Source organism: Phodopus roborovskii, unplaced genomic scaffold (genome assembly GCF_943737965.1).
Source record: "Phodopus roborovskii unplaced genomic scaffold, PHOROB, whole genome shotgun sequence".
NCBI classification, from domain to species: domain Eukaryota; kingdom Metazoa; phylum Chordata; class Mammalia; order Rodentia; family Cricetidae; genus Phodopus; species Phodopus roborovskii.
Genome location: NW_026126461.1, coordinates 18,963,154 through 18,981,038, shown reverse-complemented (window position 1 = coordinate 18,981,038; position 17,885 = coordinate 18,963,154). Strand labels below are relative to the sequence as shown.

At 47.2% G+C, this 17,885-nt stretch overlaps 1 protein-coding gene across 1 annotated transcript in view; it reads right to left on the bottom strand.

The window, feature by feature from the left end:
* Dlgap1 (DLG associated protein 1) overlaps positions 1-17,885 on the bottom strand; it is a 263,784-nt gene that overhangs the window by 39,159 nt on the left and 206,740 nt on the right. The window contains exon 5 of the mRNA XM_051190910.1: positions 5,554-5,933. Coding sequence (XP_051046867.1) covers positions 5,554-5,933 — 380 coding nt within the window. The remainder of the gene's footprint in view (positions 1-5,553; positions 5,934-17,885) is intronic.

Below are 17,885 nucleotides of genomic sequence, written 5' to 3'. Positions count from 1 at the left end.
AAAGCATTCCTACTTAATACTACCGACATGATATGCAGAGTTGCACGGTGTACAGAATAATGAAAAGAAATTGTCTATACACGGTCAGCACAGATGCACTTTTCTGAAGATTTATTCTTATGTATGTGAGTCTGTGTGTGCATATGTCACGTGCGTGCGGCCACCCTGTGGAAGCCAGATGATGGTGTTGAACCTGCTGCAGTTTGTGTTAGAGGCAGCTGTGAGCCATTCCCCCACTGCCAATGCTGGGAACCAAACTCAGGTCCTCTGGAGTATGAGCAAGTTCTCTTAACTACTGAGCCATCTCCCCCGCCCCAGGGGCAGGCTGACTGAGTCTGTGTATATCAAACACGTGGATATGGAGGGTAACTGTATGCAATGTCTTGTGAGTATTGGAAGGGAGTTTCACAGACAAATGTGTTCTTGGAAGCTCTAAATTAGCAGTTAAGACACAAAAGGGGGAATGGAGATGTATCTCAGTTGGCAGATCACTGGCCTAGCGTGTGTGTAGCCCTGGGTTGGATCCTTAGCACCACATAAACTGGGCATGGTTGTGTACGTCTGTTATCCCAGCACTTGGGGAGTGGACACAGGAGGACCAGAAGTTTTAAGTTTATATAGCAAGTTGGGGAGCAACTGATGTTATCTGACGCCCTACCTGACCCCACCCGGAATACATATTAAATGAAAAAAAGGTGTGCTGCCGGGTGGTTGTGGTGGCACACGCCTTTGATCCCAGTACTCAGGAGGCAGAAGCAGGTGCATCTCTGAGTCTGAGGCCAGTCTAGTCTACAAAGCAAGTTCCAGGGTTATACAGGGAAACTCTGTCCTGAGAACAAACAAATTTAAAAAAAAAAAAAAAAAAAAAAAAAAACAGACAAGAAACCGTGGGCAGATGAGATACCTCAGCAGGTCAAAATCACAAGCTACCAAGCCTGACAAATGGAATAATTCAATCCCTAGGAGCCACACGGTAGAAAAAAAGAACCAGTTTGTCCTACGACTTCCAGAAGCAAGCCATGCCATAAGCCAGCCCCCCCATGGCACATTAAATAACTAAGCAGATGTGATAAAAGAAAAAAAAAAACATTAAAGCAAAGCATAGAGTATTGTAAGATACATGTTAACATCAGGGCAACATAGGAATAAGAAAAACAGATATTTGCTAGAATATTCACAAAATAGCATTATACACAAATACTGAGTGTACTGATTTCCCATCCAAAAGAGAATGGATTGGTTTTTGATCACAGCTTGTTGAGAAGTCTTGTCATCTTACACACACACACACACACACACACACACACACACACACACACACACACACACACAATTTTGGGGGTTAGAGAGATGGCTAAGAGGCTAGGAGCACAAACTGCTCTTGAAAGGGTCCATGTCCTAGCACATGGCTCACAACTTCCTATAACTCCAGTTCCAAGGAATCCAGTGTCCTGTTTTTTGTTTTTTGGTTTTTTTTTTTTTTTTTTTTTTTTTTGTTTTTGTTTTTTAACCTCTGCAAACTTCTGCATGCACATGGTGCACAGACATGCATTCAGGCACAGTCACCACATACAAATGTTCGTAAGACAAGTAAATAAAAGCTAAACAATGTTTTGAGTTTCGGATGATGCATTAGCTATTGAAAATAATATACAAAGAGGGAAAGAGAATGATGCAAACATTGAGGAAATGAAAGCAAGCTATCATTCCATGGCACTAATTTGGTGCCAGATAGAAAGGCAGATACTTTAATCACCACGGTGAAGCCTGTGTAACGTAAACTTTCCCACTGGTAACCATGGTGATGTGCATGGTTGAGCGGTGCTGAACACACTTGCGTTGCTGTGCAGCTACCACCAACAGCCATGGCAGAGTGGTTCGGCATCCCAAACAGAGACCTGTGTCCGCTAAACAACAACCCGACACGGGTCTAGAGTGTGTGTGTCTTGTGGTACTGGTGAGTTGGGGTGCCAGCCATGGTGAGGACAGCTCTCAGGAGTTGGTTCTCAACTTCTACCATGGGCCCTGGGACTCAAGCTCAGAAGATGAGCCTTGTACTAGCAAGAGCCTCTCCCCCTCCGAGCCATCTTGCAGGCCTGGAATTTTAGAGTTTTCAAAACCTCATTCTTGGATGAGCAAGATGGCTCACCGGGGGGGGGGGGGGGAGGGCACACTGCCAAGATGGATTAGACCCTGGGGCCTGCATAACGGAAGGAGAGAACACGCTCCTGTAAGTTCTTTTCTGATCTCTATGTGTGTGCCATGGCAGTAATACCCCCCTCCCTCACCCCTGTTCTACACTCACAATAAATAAATAGAAATCTTCACTTGTTCCCAGTGCTGGTGATGCATGCCTATAATCTTATCATTTGGTAGGAAAGGCAGGAGGGTCAGATCCCTTAGTGACTGAAGGGAAACTCAGCTTCCAGTGGGAACCAGGAGATATGGGCAGGGGGCTGGCTTGAACTCTTGACTCCTAAGCTGCCATCTACTCCCAAGCTTCCGTGCGGTGCGCTGCCTTTGGGAGACCTGACCACCCGTGCTATGCAGCCTAGAGGAAGGCACCTGGCTCCCCTCTGTGAGGGAAGCGGTAATTGTCCTTCAAAGGGGAACTTTGCAGAATGGACTGTGAAGATACAACAGTAGAATGAAAATGTGCTCACGCCTGGCTTGCAGACGTTCCAAGAGTGGGTTCAGTGTGCTTGTGACTCACGGTCTGCCTTGTCGAGAAATGACTGTCACCTTCAGAAGGTACCACAGACATGAATGTGTCTTAGGGTCACCCTGACAGGTGTAAAAAAAGATGGGCTGGCAAGATGGCTCAGTGGGTAAGAGCCGTGCCGCTAAGTAAGTCTCCTCACTTGAGTTTGACATCCAGGGCAGAAGAAGAGAATCAAGTTCTGAAAGCTGACCTCTGACCTCCACAAGTGCGCTGTTGAAAGTGTCTGTGTGCGTGTGTGCACACATAATACATTAAAAAAAAAAAAAAAAAACCAAAGCAAGGTCAGATGGGTGTTGTTTTAGAAATTGACAACACAATAAAATATTTTCCGTAACATTTCCTCTGTGGAGCATGAGTTGGGAAAAGAGCCAAGAAGTCTCTGAACTGGCTATTATATTTTCACGAAACGCATGGTTAACTAGCCAACAATGGCCCGATCGCTTCCCTTCCTCCTGAGGCTGGGTGAGCTGTTGCTTTCCACGTTAGCGGTTGCCCTTGGCCTCCCGCATCTGTGAGTGATGAATCACAGTTTGTTCTCATGTGGCACTTCAATGGGATCAGGCATAAGGCGACCTGGTGATGGCCTCAGCAATACTCGGATACGCACTCCTTTACTAACTTTGGTATCGTGTGTGTGTGTGTGTGTGTGTGTGTGAAAGTGCTGGAGTGTGCCGGCATGTGTGCGCGTGTGCGTGTATGCGTTGTGTGTGAGTGTTTGTGCACGTGGGTGAATATGTGAGTGTGTGTTTGTGAATGTGCATGAGTGTATGTACTGTGTGAATGTGTGTGTGTGTGTGTGTATAATATGTGTGTGTGTGTGGGTGAATATGTGAGTGTGTTTGTGAATGTGCATGAGTGTATGTACTGTGTGAATGTGTGTGTGTGATATGTGAGTGTGTGTGAGCGCATGTGTTTGAGAGTATGTATTGTACGGGCGTGTGCGTGTGTGTGTGTATGTGTGTGAGATGGAGGGAGGGAGGGAGAGGGAGTATCTGTGAGTATGGGCATGTGTGTGACAGGTCTCTAGCGCTGTGCTGGGAGGACGCGCACACTACAGGTGTTGGGCCTCCCCCTCCACCAGCGGCTTCTACGGACTGACCTCACGCTGTCAGGCTTGCAGAAAGCACCTCTGTGCACTCAAGCTTCACTCATACTCTTTTGAATAAAAGACACCGAGGAGACAAGGCCTTCTAGACACAGCAGAACCAAACCAGCACACGCATGAGCTCGCAGTGCTGGCCCGCATGGTTCCGGGACGGATGGGGTCCCAGTGCTGAGAGGAGAAAGTGGGCAGGGACCCCCACCCTAGCTCAGAAGCTACTTCATGGGCAACTGCTCGCAAAGGAAAACTCGTTTTCTTCAAAGCAGTCTCAGTGGGTGCACAAACCACACTTAAGGGCAGGCCCCGCGCCCGGCACAAAACTAACTGAGTGGTGTCTTTGGAGGTTTTTGTACTTAGTGCTTTGTCGAGGGTATTTTCTCTTTTAAACCTTGCAGGCCTTTGTTTTCCGATCTTATGTTTTGTACGGGAGCTCAGTGTGTCTGCATCTATATATATATATACTTCATGTGCTCTTTCTTTGACTTGTTTTTTTTTCCTATTTGTTCTGTCCTACTCTGGTTTATTTATTCCTACTTTATTTTATTGTTATGTGCTTGTCTGTTTTCTAATGAGAGAGAGAAAAAAAGAATCTGGGCAGGGAGGTGGGCAGGTTCTGGGAGGACCTGGGTGAGGGGAAACCATGATCAGAATATAGTGATATTTTCCACAGATATAGTCTGTGTGCGTGTGTGTGTGTGTGGGGGGGGGAACTACTTTCAATTAAAAAATCATTATCTGTGTATGTGTGAGTGTTTGCCTGCCTGTGTGTGTGTGGGGGGGGGGAACTACTTTCAATTAAAAAATCATTATCTGTGTATGTGTGAGTGTTTGCCTGCCTGTGTGTGTGTGTGTGTGTGTGTGTGCACCATGTGTGTAACCGGTGTCTGAGGAGGCCAGAGAGGGCACTGGGTCCCCATGAGCTGAAATTACACAGCTGGTTGTAAGTCGCCATCTGGATGCTGAAAACCAAACCCAGATCCTCTGTAAAAGCAGCAGGTGTGCTTAGTCATGAACGTGTATCTCTCCAGCTCCTGAACTCTGTTTGAGAATCAAAATGTACTTGAGCCCAAAGGGTTAGGATACAAAGTAATGGCAGCTGTAATTCTGCCCTTTCATTTCTGGGTATTTTGGCTTGTTTGTTTTAAGAAAGGGATAAGCAGCCTAAACGTGCAACCCTCCTTTTCTTATTTCTTTTTGAGACAGAACCATAATGTGTAACCCAGGTCGGCTTTGAACTCACAGAGCTCTGACTGCCTCTGCTTCGTAGTGCAGACACTAAAGGTGTGTACCACCACATTGGCTCAGTCTGCAGCTCTGCTGCCTCAGCTTCCTGGGAGCTTAGATTAAGGACATGCACCACCTGCCACAGCCACATTTCTCTTTAGCAGCTAAGAGGTACAGATAAAACACCTTCATGATTCTGATCACACTTAACAAGGTAAAAAAAATAAACATATATATATATGTGTGTATGTATGTATGTATGCATGCATGCATGCATGTATACACACACACATACATAAATTCAGCACTAATAACTTGAAATTCTCATCCTACACATAGCTATCTCACTTCCAATGGCAAAATGGTGATCTGGAGAAAAACAAAAACACACACGCGCACAGGAAAAAGGAAAAACAAAAACAAAAACAAAACAAAACAAACAAATCAGGAAGAGGCACGCTTCTCCGTAGCTGGGTTGCATCTCAAGGGTACGGGGAGCTGTTACCTGTATCCCAATCGACAGGCATCGGTTTTTCTTAAAGTCCTTCTTCCTGTCCTCGGTGGTGGTGGCGGTGGCTACGGCGGCGGTGGTCGTGACAGCAGCAGCAGCAGCGTTATTGCCCATGCGTTGGCTTGCTGGGCCGTGGATCTGGGCGTTTGCGGCCTCGATGGCGGCTGTCAGAGCCTTCATACTGTCTAGACTTTCGGTGGAGTTGCTGAGGCCAGACTGGCTGATCATGTCTCCACGCTGGCCTTGTCCATCCATGTAGGCGTCTTGCGCAGACTCTGTGCTACTCTGGGCTGTGATAGAAATGAAAGGTTTCGTGGTAGTTCTGGGTGGGACTGGAGGTGGTGTCTTCTTATATGTTGTAATGCAAGATGACACTGGAAGATAGTGAAAACAGAGACTGTGATTTCCTGCATGGACAGTCTGGTATCGCGGCGATACTGTCAGTGACGGGCTTTGGAAACCGGCGCACACGGAACACTCACTCCCAGACGCCGAACATGAAAACCAGGCCATGGGCAGAGTGAGTGAGGTCTTTGCTGGGGATCGGGGTGGGGGTGGGTCGCCGAGGTGCTGCCTATGGGGTCACACGTCGTCCCAAGAGGGGGAGACTGGGCAGCACGCACCCCCCCCCCTGCAATGGAGGTTTCTAAGTGGAAGTTACACGTCGGCATGGACTACATTGGTCAGCGGTCCGGTAGCAAGGGAGAGAGTGAGAGGAAGCTGGGGACAGGGCACAGAGCTAACGTCAGAGATGATTTGGGCGGTTGGTAATTTACACTGAGGAGGAAATCCGAGGTTGCCAGCATGTGCGGGCTGATCCTGGTAAGACCGACAAGCCCGGATTATACCTGTCAACACTGAATCCCTCCCTGCCTCTCTTTTCCCTCTCTCTCTCCATCTTCTGTGGTTTCTGTCCGTTTTCCTACCTACCTGCCTTCCCTCCCCTGTCCTTCCCACCCTTGTGTTCTCTTCTGGATGGGTACTTGCTGGGGGCAAAACCACTCCCCAAGAGGAACCCCACCCCCAACACACGATGTACACTTGTGTATGAATCGACTCTGAGCATCTCTTGGAATCTATAATGCCACTCCTTCAAGTGCCAACCTAATCCTTCCTTTAGGGACACTTCATCAAGTCAAGGGTGAAAGCATTCTTCACCCTAGGCTGCCGTTTGCCCAGGTCCTCTCTGAGGCCCCAGCTGAAGCAGCTCCCAGCCTCCTCTCCAAACACCTGGCCACAGTTCTCAGCATACTGGAGAACTCTGGCTGCTCCTCGGCTTCCCATTTGTGGAGCACGATTCAGAAAAAGGGAGATAAAACCCATTTCCAAGTAGGAGCTCCTGCCAGTAAAGAGCAAGCGAGCCCTGTGCCCCGTTCTGAACTCTGCTCCTACCGTTTCTCCATTCTCCATCCACACCATCCCCATGGCTGGTACCTCGGGGGTTACGGAAAACCAACGCAACCCCAACTTGTGGCCTTGGGTCCTAGCTACCACTTGGATTATCTCACCTAATAAAATATTCACAAGAGGACCCTATTGTGCCGTCCTGTCTGCTGCCCTGTGATTGGAGTAATTTCCTTAGCCATAAAGAATAATAGCAGTGTTGTTCTTCCTGGGGTTGCCTGAGAATCAAGGGAAGAAACCATATATCGTCATGGTATAATATCACATGCTCAGGAAGAGGATTCAGGTGTGTAATACGTCGGGGTCACCTTAGTTAGGTGGTCAGATGATCGGCAAATCCTACACAGGACCTTCCACACATGCTTCCTGCCAGGGTCTCCTTAGGATCTGAAGAGTGAGCGAGAAGCAACTCAGCTCAACTCCCTTTCTCTCTCTCCCTCTCTTTCTGTCCTTTTCTCTCTCTCCCTCCCTCTCTCTCTCTCTCTCTCTCTCTCACTCTTTTTCTCTCCCTCTCTCTCTCTCACACACTCACACACGCTCTCTTTTTCTCTCTCACGCTAATGCTCCTGAGAAATAGATCCACTAGTAGAAGATCCCAGTGGAAGAAGCTCCTTCAGGGTCACAGCAAGAGCCTACCTAGACTCAAGTTCAATCCACAGTCTCACAGCGAAGCCTCCCACTGAGCCATGAGACCCTGGAGGGAACTGATAGGTCGCCTCACTCACCCGTTTCAAGTACTTCTAACCACTGCCTCCCAGAAGGAGGTAAAGGATGGCCGCTGTGTTTGTGGTACCCCTGTCTCTGTGATCCATCTGAAGACCCAGAGGGGTCTGAGAAGGGTGAGGGCTGTACACTCCTACCTGAATTTAATGACACCCGATCGTGACATGACCTCTAGGGCAAGTCTTTACAATGTGAACTCATTATTTCACTCAAAATCTCTTCTTAGGACATCCAGGCCCACTCATTTCTCCAAAGAAACCAAATGCTGCTTCCCAGCACAGGGCCATCTGATCTACTAGGTTATTTATTTACCTCTTCTGCTCTTGTTATGTCCATCATCAAGCTGTCTGTCTATGTAGGTTTGACTCCAGAAACCAATGAAGTGTTCTCTTAAGTAACAACAACAACAAAACCCAGATAGGCGCAGAAGAAAAATCATTTCATTTTCTATAATATACAGAAAAGGTCCTGCCATGGGTACATCCCAGTATTTCCCAAACAATGGCTGGCTTTGCCTCCAGCGAGTCCCACATACTTTCCAGGACAGCTGCAATTTTCCTAGTGTAAGATTGGACAGGGGCAACATTGAGGACATGCTGCCACAGCTGCTAAGATCAAATCAGAATAAGGGATTGTCCAACTTTAATGAAGAGGGTCAGGAGCATTCCTGGGGCTTGCTGGACTCCTGCTTACCTCCAAGTTCAGGGAGAGACCCTGTCTCAAAGGAATAAAGCAGAGAGTTATGGAACAGGCCAACCAGTGTCGCCTCTGGTCTCTGTGTGTATGGGACACATCTGTGAATACAGTACACATAGAGATAGAGATAGACAGATGATAGATAGGAAGATAGATGATAGATGATTGATAGGTAATAGATATATAGATGCTAGATAGATCATAGATGATAGATAGATGATAAAGAGATCATAGAATGATTGATAGATGATAGATATATAGATGATTGATGAATCATAGATAAGTCATAGATCATAGATGATGGAGAGATCATAGGTAGACGATAGACGTATAGATCATAGATATGTATATGATAGATAGATCATAGATGATAAAGAGGAGAGAATCAAAGAGTCAAATCAAGACTTTACAGATTCTTATCATTGTGGTCAAACTCCTAAGATTTACTATTTTTTTTCGTTCACGGCATCTCATGTGGATAGAATAGCCTTGGATTTGTTTTACAGCTGGCCTTGAACTCTTAATCCTTCTGCTCCAATGTTTTGGAAGTACAGATGTGGATTGCAGCTCAAGGTTGCCTACATTCTAAATGAAAGACAGCATCAGTGTGGCAAGCCTCAGGGGGCGCTGGGCCAGAAGGCATTCTCGAAAAAAATGTAGACTCCTCCCTTCTGGCCATCTTCTGTGAGTTCCAGTGAACACACAAGCAAGCAGGGGCAGGGACACTCACTGGTCATGTAACCATCAAGCCATATGGGGGAATCACTTAGCAGTTGTATACTGTGACTGTGAAAGGAAGGGGGGGGGATATTAGAATCTCCCCAGAAATCTCTCTATTGGAGAGGAGATGGCTGAAACCCTTGGGAATCCAACGGAGGAACTTGTCTGTTTGTCAAGGCCTGACTAGTTAGCTGACCTAGCAGTAGTGGGCTGGGCATCATACCTTTTGGAAATGCATATCTCTTGCTTTTTAGTTAACCCTACACTCATGTCATGACCCCAAAGATGGGGGAAGTTGGTGGATCTCTTTTTCTCTCTCCCTGTGTGGCCACATTGAATAAATCTCCCTTTTCTGCTTTCACTATTAATTGGTCTATTGAGGATGGATGGCAAAACCTGACTTCTTGGGGTTTAGGCTGTGACTCCTGAGTGCAGGAACAATATAAAAAGAGCAAGCCCATCAGGACTACAAATAAAAACATAAGGGATGGGTCTGGTGAGATCAGTCGTTGCTCTTGCACAGGACCAGGGTTCAATTCCCAGCACTCATATGGTAACTAACAACCATTCTAGAGGACCCAACCCCTATTCTGGTCTACAGGGGCATGACACACATGTGATGCACAGACACGTATGGGCAGACACCCATCACATAGAGAAAAGTCACCACCTAAGTATATTCAGTCATTCAAATGAAGTAGGTGATGGTGTATATTCTCAGCATTAGAAAGGAGGAGGTAGGAGGATCATAGTCCATAGTGTGGCTAAATGGTGAATTTGGGCTATATGACACCCTGTATGAAAAACAAAACAAAAATACCCCCGCCCCCAAATCAGTTACACAATAGTCACATAACCTTTTTGTACACAGACACATCATCCTAAAGGACTTTTACTGGTGGTATTTTTGTGGTGCTAGATCTCTGAGCCCACGGCGGCCACAAGCTTGCTAACCAAGTGTCTTGCCCCGAGTCCCAGCCGGATACTGCATAGAACTTGTGTTGAACCTGTTATTAACCACGCCCGGACTTGTTCAGTCTGAAGCCACGTGGTAGGAGAAAATCAGGCCCTGCAAGTTCTTCTCTGATCTCTGCATGCACACAAGATCATACATGTGCATGTTAACACAATTAAGGAAAGAAATTAAAGAAACAAAACTAACATGGGTCCCCGAGACGGCTCATTGGTAAAGAAAACCAGCTGCCAACCCTTACGGCTTGAGTTTGGTTTCAGGACCTACACAGTAGGTGAGAACCAACTCTCCAAAGTTGCTCTCTGTCTTCTGCGTGCATACCAGGGCATGCGTGTGCTCCCCCCAACAAAATACATAAATACATGCAATATTAATACAAACACAATAGCCACAAGTCAGGCTTGGTGACTAATCCCAACACTAGGGAGGCGGGCTGTTCTCTATAAGTTTGAGACCATCTACACTCTTGAGTTTCAGGCTAGTCAAGGCTACATAGTGAGACCCTGTCTTGAGAAAATAAATAAATAAATAAATAAATAAATAAATAAAAAAAACAAAAGCATCAGATCACATGCAAAACATGTAATCATGAGTTACTCATACATGGAACATACGGACCTTATTCTATAGTGAGGGGTCAGGTCTTGGGAGTATAGATCAGTCAAGTTTCTTTCTCTCTTTTTAAAGATTTATTTTATGTGCACGATTCTTGCTTTTATACATGCCTGTCGCCTGTGGAGATCAGCAGAGTGCATCTCGGACTCCCTGGCACTGGAGCTCGGATGGCCGTAAGCCACCACATGGATGCTGGGAATTGAACCCATGTCCTCTGCAAGTGCTATGAAGCCCTGACCCATCTCTTCAGCCCCCAGATCAGTCAACTGTCAGGGGTGGAAAGATAAAGAAATTGTACCAACATTTGATAGATGGATGAACTTGGTAAAATGATTTTGGTTTTCCTTCCCAAATGGAGTTTTCTGAGTGGGTAAAATCTAGAAAAGCATTTTGAGAAGTAGAGTCCTATTGTGGGTGATGTGAACTAGGAAGCCCGGAAGAAGCTACCAGCTGCACTGTTTGGTAGGTAGGCGTCCCAGAAAAGCATCCTGCCATGGAAGAGGACACACATATTAAGAGAGATGTTTGCTGCCACTGTTCCTAGTCAGGGAACCATGAATCTTAGCTTAGTGGTCATGCGGTTTGCGGCGGTGCTCAGGGAGGAAGGAACCAATGTGCCAGACAAATCCCGGTCCTGCACCCGGAAAAGCACAAACCCAAGAGACAGCAAAGATGATAAGATGAAGGAGTAGAGATTTTCCTAACCACAGGCAGTAACACTGGACACAGCTAAGAACGTGAAGGTCTCCTGTATGAGGAGGACCCTGATATTGCCTCTTCATCTGACTCAAGGAGATACCAAGGCTCAGAGAAGGGAACGGCTGTCCTTAAGTTACACAGCTATTAATGGCAGAATACTCAGAGGCCCACATCCTATTTCTTTTCCTATCTTCCTTTTTTTTTTTTTTTACCTTTCAGTCAGGGTCTCACTATGCAGCTGTCCTGGAACTTGCTATGTAGACCAGGCTGACCTCAAAGTCACAGAGGTCTACCTGCCTCTGCCTCCCTAGTACTGGGATTAAGGGTGTTTGCTACCACACCCCAAAATATTTATTTTATGTATGTGGATATTTTGTCTGCATGTACATCTACACACCAGAAGAGGGCGTCCCATCCCGTGGGACTACAGTTATAGAAGGTTGTGAACCCCCATGTAGATGCTGGGAATTGAACTCAGGATCTCTGGAAGCGCATCCTGTGCTCTTAACTGCTAAGCCATCTCTTCAGCCCAACCTTTTCTTCCATCCTTCCTTCCTTCCTTATTGATTGATTGATTGATTGATTTAAGACATCGTGTCCTCCTCCACCAGGCAGTGGTGGCTCATGCCTTTATTTATTTTTATTTTATATGCATTGGTATTTTGTCATGGGTGCTGGGTCCTCTGAAACTGGAGTTACAGACAGTTGTGAGCTGCCACATGGGTGCTGGGAATTGAACCCACATTATGGACAAGCAGCCAGTGCTCTTAACCATGGAGCCATCTCTCCAGCCTCCTGGCATACATCTTTAATTCCTGCACTTGGGAGGCAGAGGCAGGCAGAGATCTCTGAGTGTGAGACCAGCCTGGACTATAGTCTGTCCGCCTGTTCTGGGACAGCCAGAGCTACACAGAGAAACCTTGTCTCCAAACCAAACGAAACCAAACAAACAAAAGACAGCCTTGTCATGGTGCCTAGACTGGTCTGGAACACTCAATCTGCTTCAGGGTCCCAAGTAACCAGGGCTATAGCCACACCAAGCCGAACTTAGTCAAAGTTCAAGTCTCTCCTGGAACCATTTCAAACTTACTCACTAAACCTCTAAGGAGTTCCTGCAAGCTGCAGAGGGAGGATATGGGGAGGTGTCCTGAGGATGAATTTAAAAAAAAAAAAAAAATCTTTTAACCCAGGGTGGTGGTGGTACATGCCTTTAATCCTTAGGAGGCAGAGGCAGGAGGAGGATCTCTGTGCATTCAGGGCCAGCCTGGCCTACAGAGGGAGTTCCAGGACACCCAGGGCTACATAGAGATCCTGCTTTCTCAAAAAGGCCTGTCTTCGATCCTGAAACTACCAAAATAAAGAAATAAATAATAATAAAAGGAGAGAGAATAAGATAGCCAAGTATGTATAAATTCTGACAAGTTAACAAAGCGTTACAGAAACTCTACCCAAGAGTCCACATGGAAAAGTTACTGCCCTGTTTCAAAAATATTTACAGCTTCCCCCTTTCCAGGCCACCCAGAGAGATAGGGTGGCTTGTGGTTGGAGGCAGGGACCAGGAACGCTTGCTCGCCTGCCAGCCCACCTCTGGGAAGTACAGCGCCCTACACAGTAGTCTCCCGGTTGGTTCTGGCTCCAGGGAAGTAGCTTCCACTCAAGGCATCCTCCACGGAAAACATTTTTCCCTGTCACTGAAGGGGAAAAAAGCAAGAGGCTGTTGTGAGTGCCGGCGGGTGGGGAGGGGCTGGCAATAATTCTTGCAGTCATCCACACCCTCGCCAGTTGGTGGTTACCAGGATCCCAGACACTTCTTAATGCCAGACAAATGCCCCAAGCCTCGGCATGTCTGGCTTGAAGATCTATTCAACTGATAGCCCCTGCCTTTCCTAGGGAGAGCCCCACACTACCAGGCTAATCAAACAAAACATTGTTCTCAGAAGGCAGGAAGAGGGGAAAGGCTTGTCTCTGGGCCACGACGTTTGGGATTTATTTAATACACCACACACACACACACCCTCCCAACTAAAAGTTTGCTACAAACTTGGGCTTCCAGAGACGAGTTTGTTTTGCATAGAGCGTGCACTGTATAAAAATTCCAGGAGGGGAGGAATCAGAAAGTTGAGAGCCATTAAAAGAGAGAGAGAGAGAGAGGGAAAAAAAAAAAAAAAAAAAAAGCCCCAGGCACTTGATGCCTGGAAATGATGTAAGACGCAGCCACTCCTCGGTTAGAACCTAACGGCGCTCAAATCCACCGCAGCTGCTCTCCAAATGTCAGCGCCAGCGCCGGGCAGAGCTTGAAAACCCACCGGGCTAAAGGAGGGCCTTTGCTCATCCACATTTTCCACCGAGCACGCTTAGCAACCTGGCAACAGGTAACATGGCAACCTTTGACTTCTAAAGCGGCGAGCGGGATAATTTCAGGGAACCAATGGATTGTTTTTCAGCCAGCCGCCTCTCTCCTCCCGCCCCCGCACCCGACCTCCTCCCTCCAAATCCAAAGTCTGGGAAAACAAATTTAAGTGCTGCGGGCTGCCCTGCTCTTGGGCGCTCCCTGGTGGCCACGATCGGAACAACAGGCACGTGCTCGGAGCTCCGCGGCGATTCCTGCCTGCTGGTAAGTGGCGGGGAAGTGGGCAGTTGGCCCTGCGGACTTGTTTCCGGGAAAGAGCTGGAATCCACCCAAAATGTCTTCATCTTTGTTGTTGTTTTTCGAGACCGGGTTTCTCTGTGTGGCTTTGGCTGCCCTGGAACTCACTGTGTTGCGCGGGATGCAGCCTTTGCCTCCCGAGTGCTGGGATAAAAGGGTGCCCCACCACGCCCAGCTCCAGAACCTCTTCATTTTTATCTAAGCACATTAACATTTCCCCCGCCTATATGCTGAATAAAAACCTCTGGACTAGGACCTAGAATCGACGACGGTAAACGCTGGGCATCCCGGCGGTGCATGGCGTGCTTGGGCGTGCATGGCAGTGTCATAGGCCATTCCTTCCTCCCGAGGCTGATGGAGGAGGATTAGGGTTCAAGATCTAGTTAGACTCTGTCTCCCGGGTGGGGAGTGGGGGAGCATCAACAAAACGGGATTCCTGCTGTGTTTTCAGGTGTACTCTGCAAACAGACACCTTTTGGGCCAGCAGCACCTCCCTCCGCCCCCAACGCCCAGTCAGCCTTGCTGGGTTCCTATCTGCAAGGATTACTGATGATTTCCACACTGCCAGACCAACCTCCCAGACAGCAGCCTGCTAGCCCCAGCTACACCCAGTAAAAACGCCAGCGGCAGTGTTTTTAGGCTGTCTGATTCACAACTTTCCCACCTCCTGCTCTGTTGGGCGGAAATGGAGACCCATAGTTGTAGGCTGCTGTTAGCCCAAGGACCTGGTACTCTTCGGTTCTGCATCTGGAAATGGTACCCGGGAACGGAAAGGTTCAGATCAAAGTAATTGCCCTTTTCCAGAAACTTTCATTAATGAACTAAATTAGAAGACACTGAAGGATGCTGGGGGGTGGGGGTGTGCTCTGCAGAAGGTTCAGGTCCAGGGGTTACGGTCTCAGCCCTGTAATAGACTTTTAGTGAGGTCTGACAACCAGTTAAATGATACTAGAGGCTGAAAGTTACCATATGTGAAAACAGCTCATGCCTGAAACCGTAGACATTTGAGTAGTGTTTGCCCAGACCATTTAAGGTCAAAGATAAAAGCCTGGTTGTGTGAATAAGCATGGTTTGGCCCCTAGCTAATGTGAATGGCAGTCTTCCTAAAGCCAGGGCACCTGTGTTGAAATCGGGACATTTCAATCTTCAAGATTACTCATTTTCAAGGCGGGAGTGTTGTTCCCAGTTGGGAATTTGATCTGGACTTCACACTTCATTTTCCCAGCTTTGCTAACAGGTGCTGATGAGTCATCCGAGCACACAGATGACCGTCCTGTGGGTTTCATCACTGCGAGGATTTCTCCTCCATTTGTTCCGGGACTTTATGGAGTGATTTCTACCATTGACTCAGATCACTTCCTCTTAGACTTAGAGGATTGTTTTTTCTTTTCTTCTTCAGCATTTGTAATCATGTGTGTGTTTTTCAAAATATGTCCCAGCCTGGCTCACAGGTCTTCCTGAGTTGAATGGACTGTTTACAGAAAGGGAAGATTCAGGGCCCAAGGTCAGGGCTAGAGAATTATATAAGGTTTCCTGTTTGAGCAGCTGGTCTACCAACCCCTCAGTTAGGGTGGACTGAGTTTTGATGAAAGACAGCCAGTTGGGTGTGGTGCCGTACACCTATAACTCAGCACTCTGGAATACCAAAAGTCCGAAGTCATGCCATGTACGTTATGTAGAAAGATTCAGAACTACTAAGACACCGGTGTGGAAATGATGCCAAGGGACAAAGAAAGCGATGTCTTTGACGCTCTCATCGGCCAGCCAGCTTTCATTTCTGTCTAGATTCTCAACCATTTGGCTGATCCTATTTTTCTATTAACATTCCTCCCCCCTCCCCCAGAGAAGGGCATTCATTCACTAAGGAGGTATGAAGAAGCACACAGCCAGACATTCTTGTTTGTCTCACTCACGGATGACATTGCAGTTCTCAGAACTGGTATGTCACAGGCGTACACAGACTTTTATTTCCATTCTCTATGTAAAGTATAACAACTCGTAGCATGAGTTCTAATAGGTCTTAATGTTAAAGCCCAGAGTCAGATACAGAAGAAAATGTTGAAAGATCAAAGAGATAAGGAACAGGCCACAACCACCTTTTACCTCGATAACTTCCCAGCCAAAAAAAGAGCCTGAGCTCCTATCTCCTCCTGCCTTATCATTTCCTCTCTCTGCCCAGCTGTCTCACTTCCTGTCTGTAAGACCTCCAGACCTGTGTGGCTAGCTAGTGACTAGCTCTGCCCCTGATCTTCGGGCAAGCTTTATTGTTAGAGTACAAACAAGATATCACCACAACTGTTTGCTTGGTGTATGTACACACAATCCTAGCATGCAAGAATCTGAGGCGGGGGGATTGCAAATGGAAAGCCAGCCTGAGCTACAGGTTGTCTCAAAAACTAACATCTAGCCAGGCAGGTTGTCACACACTTTTAAGCCCAGCACTTGAGAGGCAGAGCAGGTGAATCTCTGTGACTTTGAGGCTTTCGTGGTGTAGGCCATCAAGGGTTACAAAGTAAGACCCTGTCTCTCAAAAAAATACACATACATACATACATACATACATACATACATTAATTACAGGTCTATATCAGTGGTAGAGTACTTAGCAAGCATGGGGCAGGCTTTGAGCTTGATCTCTGGGTCTACCAAAATAAAAAACAGTATTTACAAAGCATTCGTATTAGGTGTCAGAAGTAACCTCGAAATGGCTTGGAGTGTGTTGTACACAGGTTATATGCAAACCCTATGCAGGAGACTAGAGTAGCTGAGTATCTCCTTAAACATGCAGGGTAAGAGGGTATTCCAGAAGCAACCCTCCAAGGATACCAAGGGACAACTGCGTGACCTGCTGTCGTCCACTGCTGTTGGCACTAGTGAGTGCTGCCCGAGTTCAGCCCTGAATAGCCAACTTTCTCCATGGAGCCAGTGCGGCAAACCCCAGTGCCAGTGCGTGTCTGGCAGCTAGCACTGCCTTGCCAGCATGGGCAGCTGAAAAGGGCAGTTTCAGCGCTCACCCACGGTTTATCCACCCGCCTCACTTCCTCCTCTGTCTCTGCCCAGTGTCACACTCAGGTCCTGCTTGGCTGCCGAGTGGCCCAGGACGCCCTGTCTGTGTGAATGCTTTTCTTTCCCTCAGTTCTTTGTATTCATCAGTATTGGGCTTTTTCGTCTCCTGTAGCCTAGAACTCACTATGTAGTCAAAGCTGACCTTGAACTCCTGACCCTCCAGTCTCGACCTTTCAAGTGCTGGAATGACAGGCATGCCGTTGTGCCTGCCTTTCCTTTCTGAGAACTTTTGTTGTTTTGTCTCATTTGAAAAAATCTTTCTTATTATTTACTTTATCTATTCATTTGGTGAGGTCTCATGCAGTTCAGGCTGGCTTGGGACTTGAGGATAACCTCGAACTTCTAATCTCCCTGCCTTCACCTTCTAAGGGGTGGGGTTGTGGGCTTGGACCACTAAGCCTTTTTTATGTGGTGTTTGAGGACTGTGAACGCTAGTCAAGCACTCTACCAATTCAGCTGCCTCTCAGTCTAGTTTGAAATTTATTTTTATTTGTTTATTTGTTTTAGGTTAGCATACGTGGTTTGGGTTTTTATCATGGCATCATTCCAAGAACCCTTCTCTACCTCATCTCAGGAAACTTGGGAGTCTGGAATGCTATGACAAATCTGGGTGGAACTCACAAATGGCTGCCTGCTTGGGCCTCGTAGAGAGACCGACCGCCGCTGGCATTCGCTCACCCTGAGGCCAAGGCAGCAAGATGCCTACATTGGAGGGGAGTGTCAAGCTCATGGTATTTGTCTGTGTTGCTTCGGGAAGTGAGGGGCCTGCTTACAAACCTGAAT